Here is a 16,377-nt window from a genome sequence, read left to right on the forward strand (position 1 = left end):
TTTTAGGAAATAATCTTTATGGCAGAAAATGCCAGAATCCTTTGAGATCCTTTCCCTTCCCAGGTGTGTGTGTGTATAATCTTTTACGCACTTACAACCATACATAGACATGCATAAATATAGTTTTGCATTGAGGTGTGTGTGTGTGTGCAAATCAGGCCTGCAAATTTTCTTTTTTCACTAATGGCCCATGAAAATCAAAGTCATTCTGCCTACTGGTGTCCTTTTAACTCTTCCAAACAATGCGGTCATGAGTATCAGTGCACACCCATTTTTTTAGAACATGCCACTGGGTCAGGAAGCTGAGGAGTGTGATTGCTGGATTGGAGGATGTCTCTGAGTTTTGTGACTACTGCCGGGCTGCCCTAAAGGAAGGCTCTGTCAGTTTGACAATTGGCACTTTCACATCAGCACATGAGGGTAAAAATTTGTTTTTTCTTACCCTCATCACTACTTTGCCAAAAATCAATCTTTTGAATCGTCAAACTAATGATAATGATTGGCATCTCTCGTTCCTTTGATTTGCAGTCCCGATTGCTGGAGGGGCTGGGCTTTTCTGTGGTCATTGGGCATTCAGTATTTCTCCTGAGTTGTCTGCCTGTTTCTCACCTGTTTTTCTTAGGTTGTCCTTATTAATTTACAGAAACTCCTATGTATGTGTGTAAACTTATATTTAATATATTTTTCCCAAGTCACTTTCTTATCTCATACCTTCAATTATTAAACTTTTTCTAATACAAGGGGACTACATATAGTGTAGGTCTTAATAGCATGGAGTTCAAAGTATAACTTGCAGATTTAAATACTGGCTTCACCAAATTAGCCATATGAGTCCTATCTCTAATACTTAACTGCCTCACCTATAAAAAGGGACAGTTAACATACTTATTTTATACTATTTATATGAGGGCACAGCATATAGCAATCACTATTATTACTAAAGAAGTTTCAGATTTTTACATGAATCACTCTTTTCCTTTATGGCTTTCACATTTTATGTGTTACGAAGACCTTCTCTACCTAAAAGTAAGAAATGTATTCTTTCTTTAAAAAAATTATGCTGATATAGTTCTGTACATAGGATATCATTGTACAAGGATCATTTTCAAAAATTAAATTTATTAAAATCACATCAATTCCATCAGAATTGTAGAATGGATAAAGATGGTCATTATTAGGTCTGCTATAGCAGAATATCATAGACTGGGAGGCTTACAAGTAACAGTTTATTTCTCACAGTTCTGGAGACTGGGCAGTGTAAGATCAAGATGCTAGTGGACTCAGCATCTGCTGAGGGCCTGCTTCCTGGTTCCTAGACAGCCATCTCTCTCTCTCTCTCTCTCTCTCGTGTCCTCACTAGCTGGAAAGTCCGAGGGAGAGAGAGAGGCACTAATCACCTCCCAAGTCTTCTCCTCCAAATACTATCACATTGGTGGGAATAGGTTTAAATATATGAATTTGGGGAGGAGGGGCATACAAATAGTCTATAGCAAAAATGTTAGATAATAATAGCTAAATGGAAGGCTACTGTAATGCTGGTACCAGGGAATAATGAGTCTACCCTCTGCCTAAGAATTTCCCATGATACAATGAGAGAAGTCCCTGATAAGTCATTAGGATCTGACCAGAAACAAGACCAAATTCCCAAAACAGTGTAAGTCATTACGGGGTCAACTACAGTAATCACTACTGGCAAAACTGGCCTAAGAGAAATGTTCTACAGGCCAAAGTGATCTGTAGCCAGAAGATCTAGGTTTAAGCGGTAGCTGTGTGAACTTTAAGCTGTTAACCCTTGTGTAAGATTAAGGAAGATAAATAATAATAGATCTTTACTCCCTCACAGATTCCTACTGTGAGGATCAAATAAGATCACATCTGAAAGTTTTCGATAAATTATTGTAAAGTTGAGAAGTTCACACAGCAGAGCTGGTCCAAGTCCTGACCACAGGACTGGAAGATGTGGGCCATCTGAAGTCATGGGACAGAGTGGTGAGATCATAAAAGCATAAGCTTTTTGAGGGTGGTCAAAACTGGGTTTCAATTTTGCCTTTGACACTTAGTATTATCATGGCCACTTCATCTATCTTAAGCTTCTTCTACCCACTCATAAAATGCAGATAAATACCTACCTGACAGATACGAGAATTAGCTGAGGTAGTATTTTTTTCAAAGTATCAGCACTGTGCCACACAGTAGGTGATCACCTAGTTATTTTCCAATATCTGGCTCGGCTTTTAAAATATCTGCCACTTTTGAGAAAGAGAAGGTAGTAAAGAGGAAGAGGAGGAGGTTGTTTGTATTAAAATGCCTAACAGACTCCATTAGTTTCATCCCCTTCCTTTATTCAACGGAGATAATGTGGAAAGAGAAAAAAAGAATCTGTTTTAATGAAGAAATGGGGGCAAGAAGGAAATTCTCTTTTCTCAAAAAATAATGTGTCCTACATCCTATAGAGTAGCATGGAAGCAGCCATCTGTGGTGTGCTGATATTTGCTTCTACCTGATTTTTACCTCAGGATGACAAAGCTCATGAATCGGCTGCTAAGAACAGTGTCCATGCTGGAGTATTTTGTCAACCGGAGTTGGGAATGGAGCACATACAATACGGAAATGCTGATGTCTGAGCTGAGTCCTGAAGACCAGAGAGTGAGTAGAGTCCTGACAACCATTTGACCTGGAAAGCTGATGGATGAAGAAGTTTTAGTTACATACACAGAATTCTTTTTTGTCTTTTCTGGTCTTCCTTCCTTCCCTTTCCTCCCTCCCTTCTTTCTCTCCCTCCCTCCCTTTTTTTTTTTTTTTTTTTTTTTTTTTGGCTAAGAAAATCCATCAGTATTATTGACACAATGCAGTAAATAAGTTAATGTAGATAAGAGTCCTGGGTTCTCGACTTTGATTAGATCCTCCTGCTATCCTGCAGTCACATTTCACATATTTCGCTTCCATTCCTGTTCACCCTTGGTTTGTCCTCAGCAAATCCTCAGTACCTCTGTATTTTCCCTAAACCCACAGCATAGGACTTCAATGAGAAATCACAATTTCATTCCTCATAAACTCACCCACTGCTCTTGTTAAATCAAGATCATTCTGCATCTCCAAAGCTACAGTTCTTTCCTTCCTTTTTATTATTTTTAAGGTTTATTTTTTAATTTTTAATGTTTATTTTTGAGGGAGAGACAGAGTGCAAGTAGAGGTGGGAAAGAGAGAGAGAGGGAGACACAGAATCCAAAGCAGGCTCTAGGCTCTGAGCTGTTAGCACAGAGCCTGACATGGGGCTTGAACCCACGAGCCATGAGATCATGACCTGAGCTCAAGTCTGATGCTTAACTGACTGAGCCACCCAGGGGCCTCTGTTTATTTTTCAGAGAGTGTGTGCAAGCAGGGGAGGGACAGAGAGAGAAGGGGGAAGAGAGAACCCCAAGCAGGCTCCACACAGCCAGTGCAGAGCCTGACACAGGGCTCAATCCCGCGAACCTCAAGATCATGACCTGAGCCAAAATCAAGAGTTGGACACTTAGCTGACTGAGCCACCCAGGCATCCCTCTTTCCTACTTTTTAAAGCTAACCCCAACTCTTATGTGCATCCCACTAAGACCTCCCTCCATCAGTACTGCCTTCTCTCTAGTACATGTACAGCACATATAGCCTCTATCCCTATAATGATCTATGATAATTCAGATTTTCATTCCTCAAGACAGGCCTTCGCATTAATTGCTTAATAGCCATGCCATTTATTTTCTTTACATTAGCTTCTTGGCAGTTATAAATGTTAACTCTTGAAATCTTTGTATATTCTGAAATTCACAAGTATAGAAATCTTGTGTACTTTATACGTTTCCAGTTTGTTTGTTTTTTCCTCAGAGAGTCATGTGTTCCCTGAGCATATCCTGAGTTTTCAATTAAATTTTAAAGTTTTCACTCTCTTGGTTGACAGTATCTACTAAAACTTTCTGGGGTACCTGGGTGGCTCAGTCAGTTAAGCGTCCGACTCTTGGTTTTGGCTCAAGTCATGATCTCACGGTTTGTGAGTTTGAGCCCTGCATCGGGCTCTGCACTGTCAGTGGGATTCTCTCTCTCTGCCCCTACGCTGTTTATGCTTGCTCACTCACTTGCTGTCTCTCAAAATAAATAAAAGTTTTTTTAATTAAAAAATTTTTTAAAGAAAAAAGCATTTCTCGATTTATCTAGTACTTGACAGCATGTAGAAGAGACCACATCACACTGAGAAGGAAATGCGAGGCTACTGCCAGCCTCACATGCCAGCTATGGGCTTTACTCCTACATACCAGCCTCAGAGTATAATTCAAATCCAAGCCCTAGAATTACTTCGGGTCATGGAACCTAAGGGTTACTTAAAGTCAAACACCATAAATGTTAAATTAAATACACCAGGTGAGATTTAGAGGGCTATCTTAACTGAAATCATTGCAGAGCATCTCTAAAACTGACATGAAATAGAGCTATTTTCAGAAATATTTACATCCCTTGTATAAACAAAATTATTCTAAGTACTTGTTTGAAATGCATGGATAATGATCAAACTATGTTGTTTAAAAAAAAAACTATTGTAAATTGTTTTTAAACGTTAAAATTAGCTACAGGTTTTATGTACAGTTATCTTTATTGCATTTTTCCCATGTAATTTATCCCTCTAATTCAAAAGGTAGCTTAGAGCTTCATTTTTTGACATTTTACTATTTTAACCTAAAATAACCAAAAATTTTTTGAAAATGAAAAGAATCAAATGTGCTATGGATTTAACATACACTTTCAAAATAACAAAGGTAACAGTCCTGAATAATTGCATATAATTGCCAAACTCTGGCTTAGAATCGGCTTAGAATTCAGTTTGACTTGCCATATGGAATGAGGATTCCAAACAAGGACGTTACTGAAATCTAACTTAGAAATGTTAACTGGTATAAAAATAAAAGCCTCTCTTTATATAAATGAATAAGTAATATTTAGTGATACTATAGTAAATAAACATATCCAAACAAAGTGATGCAGAATTACCTTTGAAAAGCATTTCAGTTGTTGGACAAGTCTATGAAGCTCTCTGGAACTCAGTCATCTCATCTGCTCTTTGTTAATACTCCGTATTATTTGAGATAACTTGCAATAAACATATATATCATATAATATTTAATAAATTATATATAAATGTAAAATATCATGTATTATATATAATCTATAATAAAAGAAAATAGAAATAAAACACCAAACTAGGGAAAATATGCATTAAAATATGAAGTCAAAGATAAGAATGAAAAAATAGGATGTCCATATGTAGTCTACAAGATCTTACTAAGTCACTGCAGTAAAGCAGAGAATCTGTTTTTGAGCTTTTTGGTGGCAAAGTGAAAGGGAAAATATAGTTCCATGGTATTCTGTATCCAAGAGGAGAAAATACACTATGGTTCCAAGAGAAACACTTAACTCTTACCGCTTAACTCTAAATGTTTTTGAAGGGCTTCATTTAACAGCACACATAGTAGATAACATCTCTAAAGCAAATACAGAATATAATTTCTGCTAAACTATTCTTTAAGAGTTTGCTTATTCAGTTTACCTTAATCTGCATAATGAAATGGTGATATTGCAGGAAAGGAGGGTAGGCCAAGGAAACACCACCAAAATTTAAAGAATGGAAAAAAGGAGCAGCACAGTTTGTTTTGCTCCCTACCCATCACTTTTAAAAATAATCCCAATTTACTTGAAATGAAATTAGCTTTCACCAGCTAATGCCAGTTCCTTTAAATTTCCCTCCCAAGACTTCTTAAATGTCAAATATTTGTGCTTGATCGGTGTCTGAATGTTTCTGTGTAAATGATAATCCATTTTGTCAGTGCCTTGGAAATAACTGTTCAAATAATCTCCTTTAAAGGGGTCCCACCCAAGTCTCCCAAACTGAATTTCACTCATTTATGTAAAAGCAGTTTTTCAAAAGGACAAAGTGATGGTCTCCAGCAGTGCAATTCTAGCAATCCATAATGTCTTCTTGCCTTTCAGGTATTCAACTTTGATGTGCGCCAGTTGAACTGGTTGGAATACATTGAAAATTATGTTTTAGGAGTTAAGAAGTACTTACTGAAAGAGGATATGGCTGGGATCCCAGAAGCAAAACAACATTTGAGAAGGTAAGCCTAATCAGTTAATATTTATTAAGCACTTCTCCCATGTATCTGATTTTATACCGGACATGAAATTGGAGCAGGGGAGGAGAAGAATTAACATTTTTCAAGCATTTACTACATTATAGACCCTTCCTTGTATACTATGCCCTCATAATACAGTTTTGCTTAGACTTCACCACACCCCTATGAGGGGGTATTTTGTTATCCCCCCACCCCTGCTTTTTTTTTTTCTATCAAAGATATATTTAGGCTCAAAGAAGGTAAATGACTTGTTTGTGGTAACACATGGGAAATACAGGATCCAGATTTGAACCCGTTTCTCTTTTTCTTCTACCCCATCCCATCATAATGGGATATTAAGAATACACCCAACAAGCAGGAAATTTATACTGTTTAACATGGGCAACTCACTCAACCACTCTTCATGTCCTTAAACTGCCTCAAGTTTCTTTCAGTCATTATTCCATAAAGGACAATCAACTACAGCAGTCTGATATAATTCTGGTAGAAACAAAGGGCTTTTCATGCAGAGATTATAAGGATGGAAAGGTAAATTGTAACGGAAGAGGAACCTTAAATAGCAGGCTAAGAACTTGAGAACTTACCTTCTAATGAACAAGAACCAGTGAAGATTTGTGATATGGTAATATGATCAAAGTATAATTATGGAAAGGCGATCAATCAGAAGGCATGTTGTGGAAATAGATAAAAAATCAAAATGTCATAAGGTCATGTCACATACCTGGGAGCACCTAACGAGCCAGAAAATGACATTTATGCTTCAGATAGCACAGATAGGTATTTGATGCTTGCTGTTTTAACTTTGGTTATGTATTTCTGTTCCCCAGGCTCCGAAATATTCACTACCTCTTTAATACTGCCCTCTTCCTCATTGCCTGGCGCCTTCTCATCGCACGATCTCAGATGGCTCGGAATGTCTGGTTCTTCATTGTGAGCTTCTGTTATAAATTCCTCTCCTACTTTAGGGCATCCAGCACACTTAAGGTCTAAGAACATTCAGCAATCTCCTTTTATCTGGAATCTCCTGGATACCTCCAAAACAGCAAACTGTGGTTCTTAAGATTAGGAAGTAACAAAGAATATGCCCAAGCTCATTAACTGTCAAACGTCTTGTCATGTATTCATCCTTATTTCTTCCCTATGTATTGTTTTCATTTAGGTGAGAAAAGGAAAGTCATATCTTAGCCTACAATCATACATATCTTAGGAAAATTTATTTCCAGATTGCCTCCTAACACTCTATGCCCTTGAACATAAAACACCAAAGTACATCTGTCTGTTGGTATTTAGGGTTTTTTTTTTTTTTCTTGAGAGGACTAATTTTGACTAAATGAACATGGAATAACATACGACGGAAGCTGAAATATGCTAAAGAAAGGCAGTTCTAACCTTGGAACCATTCCAGGGGTACCCAGTAGAAAAGTTTAAAATCAAGATTAAGGGACACCTGGGTGGCTCAGTTGGTTAAGTGTCTGACTCTTGATTTTGGCTCAGGTCATGATGTCAGGGTTTGTAGGCTCGAGCCCCATATTTTGCTCCGCACTGACAGCATGGAGCCTGCTTGAGATTCTCTTCCTCTCTCTCTCTGCCTCTTCTCCACGTACACACACGCGCGCGTGCGTGTGCTCTCTTTCACAAAAATTAACATTAAAAAAGATCAAGTAGAAGAATGATCTCTGCATCCTCAGATATACCATAAAAGAAATAATCCTCCACTGAAATCTCAGCCTTTTTTTATGTGTTATACCATGGAGACCTGAGTGAAGGCTGAGAGAATTAGAAAAGTGGGCTCACATTTAGCATTTCCCTCAACTATACTTCTGAAATCTAAAAAACAAAAAATAAAACAAGAGGTTTAAGTAATTATGTACAGAATGAGGGCTCAAGTGTATTTGCACTAGGACTACTTACTATGCTTGTAAAAATTAGTTCTTATAATTTCAATCTGACAACTATTATTTCTAAATCTTTTCAATTACCCATTTTCCTGATGACCTTCTCTCAAGAGTTTCCTTCTCTTTTATTGAAGTCACCCTTATATTTAAGCTTATTTTGCTCAGGCCTCAGTGACTAATGGGAGGAGGGTACTAGGCTAGAATCCTAAAAAACCAGTCCCTGGATCTTTGCCAATGAGAAAGCAAAATTCCAAATACAAGTGTAAATGCTAGTTTTAGTTTTTTGTATAGTGGGAAAATTACTCCTCTGTGATCATCAAGACTTACTAGTATCTTGATCATCCCAAGTGGACAACGTTAACTGTACAATGTACAGCAGAAGATGACAGACTTCACTAAGTGACTTTACGTTTAGAGAATAGGTGTTGTTTTGTTTAAAAATGTTTTATGTATACTATCAATGAATTAATAGTTTTTGTTCCCAAATTCCTATATTAATAATATAGCTGTTATCCTGACTTTCATCTTATTTGAGATATCAGTGCATGCTGGATTGCAGCATTTCATGTTAAAAACATGAAATATTATTATATAGTATTTGGGGCCTAAGCAATTAATCATAACTACTGGCAAATGACACAAGCATAAAATGGTAACAATGGCAGTTACTTATATTTATGCTCTCTGGAATGATATGTAATACTCAGAAAGCACATTCACGTAGTTAAGTGCACAGGGCTTGAAGGCAGCTTCTAGCCTGGTATTACTTGAGATTTTTCTGAACACCATAAAGGGCATTTGGGGGGAACTGTTCTGGGCAATGTCTTTTCCAATCTCATCTAAGGTCTGGGAACTTCTTTCCAGGGCATACAACCCAGCTCTGAAACAAAGCACTTGGTGATTTTTAGTTTGAGATGTCTATATGATACTTCTGAGTTACATTGATTAAGATACAAACTATAGATATAATAAAAATGAAATCAAGATATAAATTCAATGAGGTTGGATAAAACATAATTATTCTAAGAATTTACTTTTGTTTTTTGTTTTCACTAATTCCATAAATTCCACTAATCCAGTATTCATTTTGATTTTTGATTAAATGAAAGTTTGAATTAAAAATGTTTTCCTCTTCTAGTGTTGTATCTTTAACTGCTGACTACTACAGATCTCCTCCCTCCCCTGAGAAAAAGATATAATCTTCCAAAGAAGATTACCAGATGAATATAAATTAACACATAGATACATAATGCTTCACTTTTTTCTGACACCATTAATAGGTTACATTTACATGCTGGAAGCATCTTTTATCTGTGGCATTAAAGAAATCACATGACGTCTAAGCAGTCAAAATAGGTATCTGTATGAAAGAAAATCCCTAATTATTTTATATCAAGACCAACTGACAATTATTTGAATGTCTAATACATACAATGCAATGAGAAAGAGCCTTCTACTTTTGGGGAGAAGGGGACAGATAATAACTACAAAGGAGAGGCATCTACATTAAAAAAGAAGTTTTGGTAATTCCTGTATTCTGTAGCCACAACATACCTGATACAGTAATGAATATTTCAGAGTTTAAGACAGTCCCCACCTAAAGAAATTAATACTGAAAAAGCCTGAGGCAGATGGACATACAACTCCAAAAAACATTTCTTACAATTTTACACTAACTCGACACCATCATCTCCAGTCAACATCTCATTCAAATAGCTGATTTAGAATCTGAGAGTAAACAGACCGATCTGAGAAGGGACTAATCCCCAAATAGTGTGTTCTGTTATCTCACAATGAATGTAACAAAGTAGGTCAGCCTAAAGTTTCCAAAAACATCAGTAATTTTCAAAGCTCACAAAAATTACATGTAAATTCCCACATGTCTATTTTTCTAGAAGTATGAATCTAACAATTATGTTCTGGAAACATGGACAACTATCTGTAGTAAAAAGGAAATGGTTGTCCCATATGCTCACATAGAGAGGTAAGGAAAAATGCTCACTGCTTACTTTGTAAAAACATATTTTTTTAATTTACCCAAAATAAAACTAGAAATTGCTGATTTTCCGATGTAACTGGCTTGAGAGGCAGTAGTGAAGATACAGTTATGGCAAAGGACACTTAAATGAAATTGAGTTTTAACAGCTAGAAACAGTTCTGATACACAAGTAAAAAGTTTAGGTGTGGCCTTACTTTACTTGAATTACTGATCCTAATCTGGAACTGTGACTAAGTAGGGAAACATGAGGCTGATCAACTGTGTCAATTTTACTCTAAAGAAACTAAAGATAAGTCTAGTATGTCTAGTATAAGAAATCATCAAACTGATTTGCATAACTGCTTGAAAACAGAAATGAACTTACAAAGTATCTTTTAGTTACATCAAGTGTCACTGAAGGTCTGCTTCAGTACACGTTGCTTTCATCAAGCTATACTTTCCTCCACACCTACTCAGTTTTACCTTAAAATTATTACACAAAATCGCATAAATGAGTTATGATATTTGTAAGAGTTGTTCATCATTTCCTTCTGATAAACATCCAATACAATTTGGAGTTGCTAAGACAAAACTATTTAAATATCTCACCGATTATTGTCAACTTTGTTGACAGTTTTATAGACTTGAGTCAACTGCTCAATTTGCATCACTCATTCACTTTTTAATATGAAAATACAAAAGAAATTCAATCTCATACAGTAATTTAGCTCCATCTGGAGCAAAAGCAAATGTAACAGACTGATATCTAGGATTGCCACAGTCTTCCTATGAGGAAAAAGGAGCTTAAATACGAAAAACTGAGGCTTATTTGGGGATACATGATTGTAAAAGGACAAAGAAATTGTTTTATGTTTGTCATTTTAGAGTCCACACGTTCAGGATTGATACACTAAATGAGTCATGTGTGTTTTTTTTCTCTTAAAACAACACCACAAAAACCCACAAGAAAACCAAAAAATCTAAGGCAGTTTCCTAAACTTAAGATAATGCAAGGTGATTTCATCACTAAAAAATTATTTCAAAAGGGGGGGGGGGGGACAACAATAAGGAAATACTTGGATATTAATCCTGGCATCATACCATAAGGTAGTGAACAAATGGTGATCTAATTTGGATAGTGCTATCTACTTTGTCTTGCAGAAGGTTTGCAATGGAGCTCCAAGCACAAGGGGAGGGACTTAAGTACTAGACTAAAGGGCATGATGAAAGTTTAAAGGTCCTCCGGCTCAGCCTTAATTTTTATTAAACAATCAAAAATACGCATCTTGAACTCAAGTTCAAGATTCAAAGTTCTAAATTTTGAAACAGGTTGCATACAAATTTACTTTCTGGTACTCAAATTACTAACCCAGGACATAAAAAGACAGGATGCATAATACAGCCCTACTTCTACCATTAAAAAATTAGATCTTAGTCATTCCTTTAAGAATTCCAGCCCAGTTTATATTAAAGATTGCAAACTTTCCTTGCATTAGTAAATTTACTGTGAAAATTCAGTACTTTCATAAAATGTGAGAGAAATGTGATGTTAATCATCTAAATTGAGAATCAGAAGTAATTTTGTAATTCTAAAATTGAGTTAAACTTTTCCCAAGAGGTAGTCTGTACTGTATAAATACTGCAGCAGAGAATTACTCACCTAGATGTTTCTTTTTACAGGTCAATGTATACAAAACACAGTTTTTAAAAAACCTATTTCGTATAAATTGAAGTCTCAATGTTTAAAATATTTAGCCTGGAATATATACAAATATTATGAATACCTTAATAAAATGAAAAAGGAGAGCTGAATAATAAAGTTGGGTACCCTATTGAAGACGCCCTCCCCAGGCACAAGCCAAAGCTCCAGAATAAGTAGGTCAGTACAGTGTTCTCTGCAATGGAAAAGAGACATGTAGTGAGGTCAGAAACCCCTAGCAAATCCTAATGTGAAGGTAGACTTCATCATTCCTCATCCAAGAGGCTTGTCAGAATCTTACTACTTTGACTGCCAAAAATCTGAATATAACTATTTGAGGAGTCTCATGTAGAAACCTTTCTCAACTAGTAAAGTGTAAATCAATGGCAAAGCAGAATTTTGCTTTAAAGAAATTCCTTTTATAAGTCAGCTTTAATGGGACAGATTAATTACATTAAAATTTTAATATGGTATTTAGAAAACATGGGAACAATTAAAAATCATATGTAAGTACCAAAATAATTTTAAAATCCTTTTTAAAGACACTTAACTGTTAAAATCCTAGCTGAAAGAAAAGTTTTAAATCAATTATTTTACCTTAAAAAAAAAAAAAAAACAACTCTGAAACTTGAATGAACTTTCTGGAAAGCAGATTCACAGAACCAAAATTCAGTCTCAAATAGCTAAAATTCTAAGTAAAATTCCGTTTGAGAAATGTTCTATTAGTTTCTACTCTTAACTTTCTAGAAATAGTATCTGAGAAAAGAAATCAATAACAGAGAAGTCTCATTCATTATTTGGAATTTTCTGGAATAAAAAAATCTTTCAGAGCATGTTATGTCACCTATGTTAATCAGTTAACTTAATGGCTCTTAATGACCAACTGTATATTTTAAGTAATAATGCTTCTGTTATTCTCCACAGAATACCATTCAACATAAGCTCTACTTCAAAGCAGTTTTATCAGTATTTCTCCTCTCCATTATGTCACAACTATTTTCAAGAAAACATTTTTTTACCTTTAAAAAAAAATCCATTTGTGAAACTATAATTTGTGACATACCGTTTTCTAAAAACCACCATTTTAAATCTAGTCCTTTAGACTCGCCTTGTTACTTACCTGGAATTTTATTTTCCCATTTCTCTAAATGCTTTAAACCATGGGGACTGCTAGTTGATTCTTCTATCATTAAGTATTACAAAAGGAAAATGATGTTGGCACACCTATTCCAAATATAGTTTTTAATGGCACCTGAGTGTATCTCCCTCTCATTATTTTTATCTTTTATAGTCTGGAAATTTAAAATCAATCCTTAAATACTGAGAAAGCTAGAACAACACAAAACAAAATAACAAAATCAATCCCATTCAGGACGCTCTGAATGCAAACACTCATAATCCAGTTTTACAGCTTAATGGACATTGTCTAATGATAATCTTACAGATCTGACATTATCTTGTCTTAAATATTTGCCTCATGTTTCTACTTTAAGTTACCCTGTTGTCCCTCACCCAAACATGTATAAAATATTATACTTTTCCTTTTAATACTTTATTGGCTGATAATTTTCATCATCAGTAGTGGGCCTTGTTATTACTCACCTCCCACTTCCAAAGTGTATAGAAGGATCAGATTAGAAAATGTAGCATCTTTTTTAAAAAAAAATGTGCTTTCTTCTCCCTGTATAAGTGCCCACTCTACAATTTGTGAATGATACCTCTGTTACATATTATAGCACCTAGGTACCTGCTCACCTCAATCTTCCATGACCCTGCCTTGAACTGTTAGAAAAAGCCAACAGCCAGAGTTTAAAGAAAAGCAGTTACCTTCCTCAGACCAAATTATTGGATAAATGGTCTTGTCATTATGGCTTAACATGGATATGGCTATAACATAGGGACCCATCCCTGTTTTCCTTTATTAACAGTGTGACCTGATCACAACTTTTTAAAGTCTAGACTAGTTTTCCATATGTTTTACATATTTTATTCTGACATATCTTTTAAAAACAAAAGGACGCAAACATTTGCACTTATCAATGCCTTTTTCTTTAGATGTGGTTTGACTTCTTTCCTTCAGGCTCTTTGCAACCAAGAAGCAAGGTCTGATTTCGATACTGCCCATTTGCTATGAAAATATCAGAAGGGGTCATCTTCCAAGCAATATTCCAGTTGGGCTTATTCACTGATTAGCTGCATAATTTCTTCTAGGACATTTGTAACAGACACAACATATATAGGATTTCAGTTTGGGTTTTTCTTTCTTTTTTTTTCCCCCTAGGTGTGGTTCCCACTTCTCATTCGTATTTTCTTTTCTTTGAATATATTGCACAATATTTTATTATTAAAAAAGGTTTTATGTCTCAAGCAAAAAGTTTTTCTCCTTCACTCAGGAGGTGCTAATGTGTATTATTTTCTAAAAGAGGTAAGTGGTTGTCTGTGTGGCCATCCTCAAAGGGTACCTAAGGAGAAAAAAGACCAAAGCATTAGTTTTATTCCTTACACTATTCCCTCTAATCACAATGCTTTATTTTGGGCAATCTCTTTCGGAGCACCAAAAACTATTGTTCAGATTTAACAATGATGCTGTGACTTAGAGGTCAGCGCCATTTCTATTGTAGCACTTACAGAACTGACAGGTTTGTAGGATCCAAGTCGGAAACGACAGTAAATTATTTCAACTATAAATTTCCCAATTCCATGTAACATGCCTGTAATAAAAAATAAGTTTATGTTTTCAATTAAATGATGCTTTAATGAAATTATTTCCTAATCGTCTCCTAAATTATTACATAAGAATAAAAAACTCAACTAATTATAATGGCATAGATTAGTAAGGAAACAAAGCAGTTTGCTTTATTTGTTTCCATGGTTAAAAATAACAAGGCGGTTGAATTTTTAAAACAAATGGATTTCCTTTCAAAATCACAAGGCCACATGATTCATGACCTTCACCATGCAGTCTTTTCAAGGGCGCTTTATACAACTCACACTCATACCATTTTGAAAAATAATACCAGGCAGCACCACAAATTTAAACAAATTCAAATGAAGTAGTGACAAAGTCTTTCATAAGAAAACCTATTCATTCATTTCAAAAACATAGTTCAAAAAAAATAATTTAAAGTATATAAACTACATAGCTCCCCGTAAAACCGAATGGGGGGTTGGGGGATAAAGAAGGAATGGTTTCCTTTCTTCATCTATTGTGCTTAACTCTCAGATTTTCATGATTATGATTCTAAAAGTTATCTTTGAGAACATCTCATAATCTCAGGGCAAAAAAGCCCCAAATCAGGAAAACAATTTGAAAATTTTTGTTGCACATATTGCACGGTCCAAAGTACCATAAAATGTGATTTTACATATTGTACAGTTAAAAATGCCTTACGTGAAAAAAAATTTACATTCAAGTGTCTACTATTTCTAGGCATTTTATCATCTAATCCTACAACACACTTGTAAGTATACATTATTATTCCCATTTTTATAGAGGAGAAAATTTCAGAAAAGGTAAGTGACCTATACACAAGCCTATCCCCACGTGATAGCAGATGGCAGAACCTGGATTCAATTCTAGGATCCTTCTAGCTCACTAAGTAATCTCCCTTGAATCACTGAATGCAGTGAACTTAGTTATGGGTAATGCTTAATCAATTCAGAGATCTGGAATTCAATCTTAAAGAAAAAATTCTTAAAATATCAAAACATGGGAATGTATATATATTTCTTGCTCCTGCTAAGTAACAGCATCTTAATTTCAGTGTAACACTCAAGAAATTAAACAAAAAAGGAATGAATCTTAACCTGTTGTTGAAAAGATTCCTCCAACAATACCACAGAGTCTTACAAAAAACTGCCAGAAAGGCATATGCTCCTCAGTGACGGTTACCATAAGAGAACTGAGATCATATTTCATAAATATCCCAGAGACTCCATGGCTGCCTGCAGCATGGTTAATGACACGTTCCTAAAAGGAAGGGGAGAGATAGGAGAAGGAGAAAAATGGGATTCACATCATCTGGTTACTTGCACAGGCAATATGAAGCCCTACAGTCCAACTATACAAGAAGGATATCCAAATCTCTTTATGAATTGTCCTACTAGACTGAGCTCTTCAGAGACAATTGAATTATCCTATATTCTTTGTGTCTTTGGCTTCTGAAAGAATCAAAAGAGCAGAGTCATTCTTTTCTATTTTCTCAAAAAGTCACTTTACATATAAGCATTCTACTGAGCTCAAGAGCTTACAACTATATGGCATCTTCTTCATTGATCAAATCCATAAAAACTAAGTTCATATTTTGACATACTTTTTGTAAGACTTCTTTGCTAAGAATTTACAAAATAATTATATTTATTTCCTATCATTTAAATGATCAGATTTAAAAACAAGTAATTTCACTTTCTGTTGTTTATTTAAACTGTAGGAGATATAATACAAGAAGAAAACAGCATGCACTAATTTGAAACATATCAATATTTGAGTTACTGGTTCAGTTTCTAAAGATAGTTTTATTCTTGAAAGGAATGGGACTAAAATCATAAACCTCCCATAGTGTGTACACTGTCCAAGAAAATACTCTATTTCATTCCATCTTGTTTACACTTCAAAAATCAAGTTTGCAAACTGTCTAATAAATTTCT

At 35.2% G+C, this 16,377-nt stretch overlaps 2 protein-coding genes across 3 annotated transcripts in view; one reads left to right on the forward strand and one right to left on the reverse strand.

Annotated features, from left to right (window-relative positions):
- Positions 1 to 10,330, forward strand: part of FAR2 (fatty acyl-CoA reductase 2) — a 154,609-nt gene extending 144,279 nt beyond the window's left edge. The window contains exons 10-12 of the mRNA XM_047865882.1: positions 2,517 to 2,646; positions 6,013 to 6,140; positions 6,986 to 10,330. Of these exons, the coding sequence (XP_047721838.1) occupies positions 2,517 to 2,646; positions 6,013 to 6,140; positions 6,986 to 7,148 (421 nt within the window). The 3' untranslated portion in view covers positions 7,149 to 10,330. The remainder of the gene's footprint in view (positions 1 to 2,516; positions 2,647 to 6,012; positions 6,141 to 6,985) is intronic.
- A 2,627-nt stretch (positions 10,331 to 12,957) lies between these two features.
- Positions 12,958 to 16,377, reverse strand: part of ERGIC2 (ERGIC and golgi 2) — a 41,982-nt gene continuing 38,562 nt past the window's right edge. For both annotated transcript variants that reach the window (XM_047865886.1, XM_047865884.1), the window contains 3 exons: positions 15,538 to 15,700; positions 14,359 to 14,441; positions 12,958 to 14,192 (listed from right to left, as the gene is read on the reverse strand). In XM_047865886.1, the coding sequence (XP_047721842.1) occupies positions 14,130 to 14,192; positions 14,359 to 14,441; positions 15,538 to 15,700 (309 nt within the window). In that variant the 3' untranslated portion in view covers positions 12,958 to 14,129. The remainder of the gene's footprint in view (positions 14,193 to 14,358; positions 14,442 to 15,537; positions 15,701 to 16,377) is intronic.

The sequence above is a fragment of the Prionailurus viverrinus genome, chromosome B4 (assembly GCF_022837055.1).
Source record: "Prionailurus viverrinus isolate Anna chromosome B4, UM_Priviv_1.0, whole genome shotgun sequence".
NCBI lineage: Eukaryota > Metazoa > Chordata > Mammalia > Carnivora > Felidae > Prionailurus > Prionailurus viverrinus.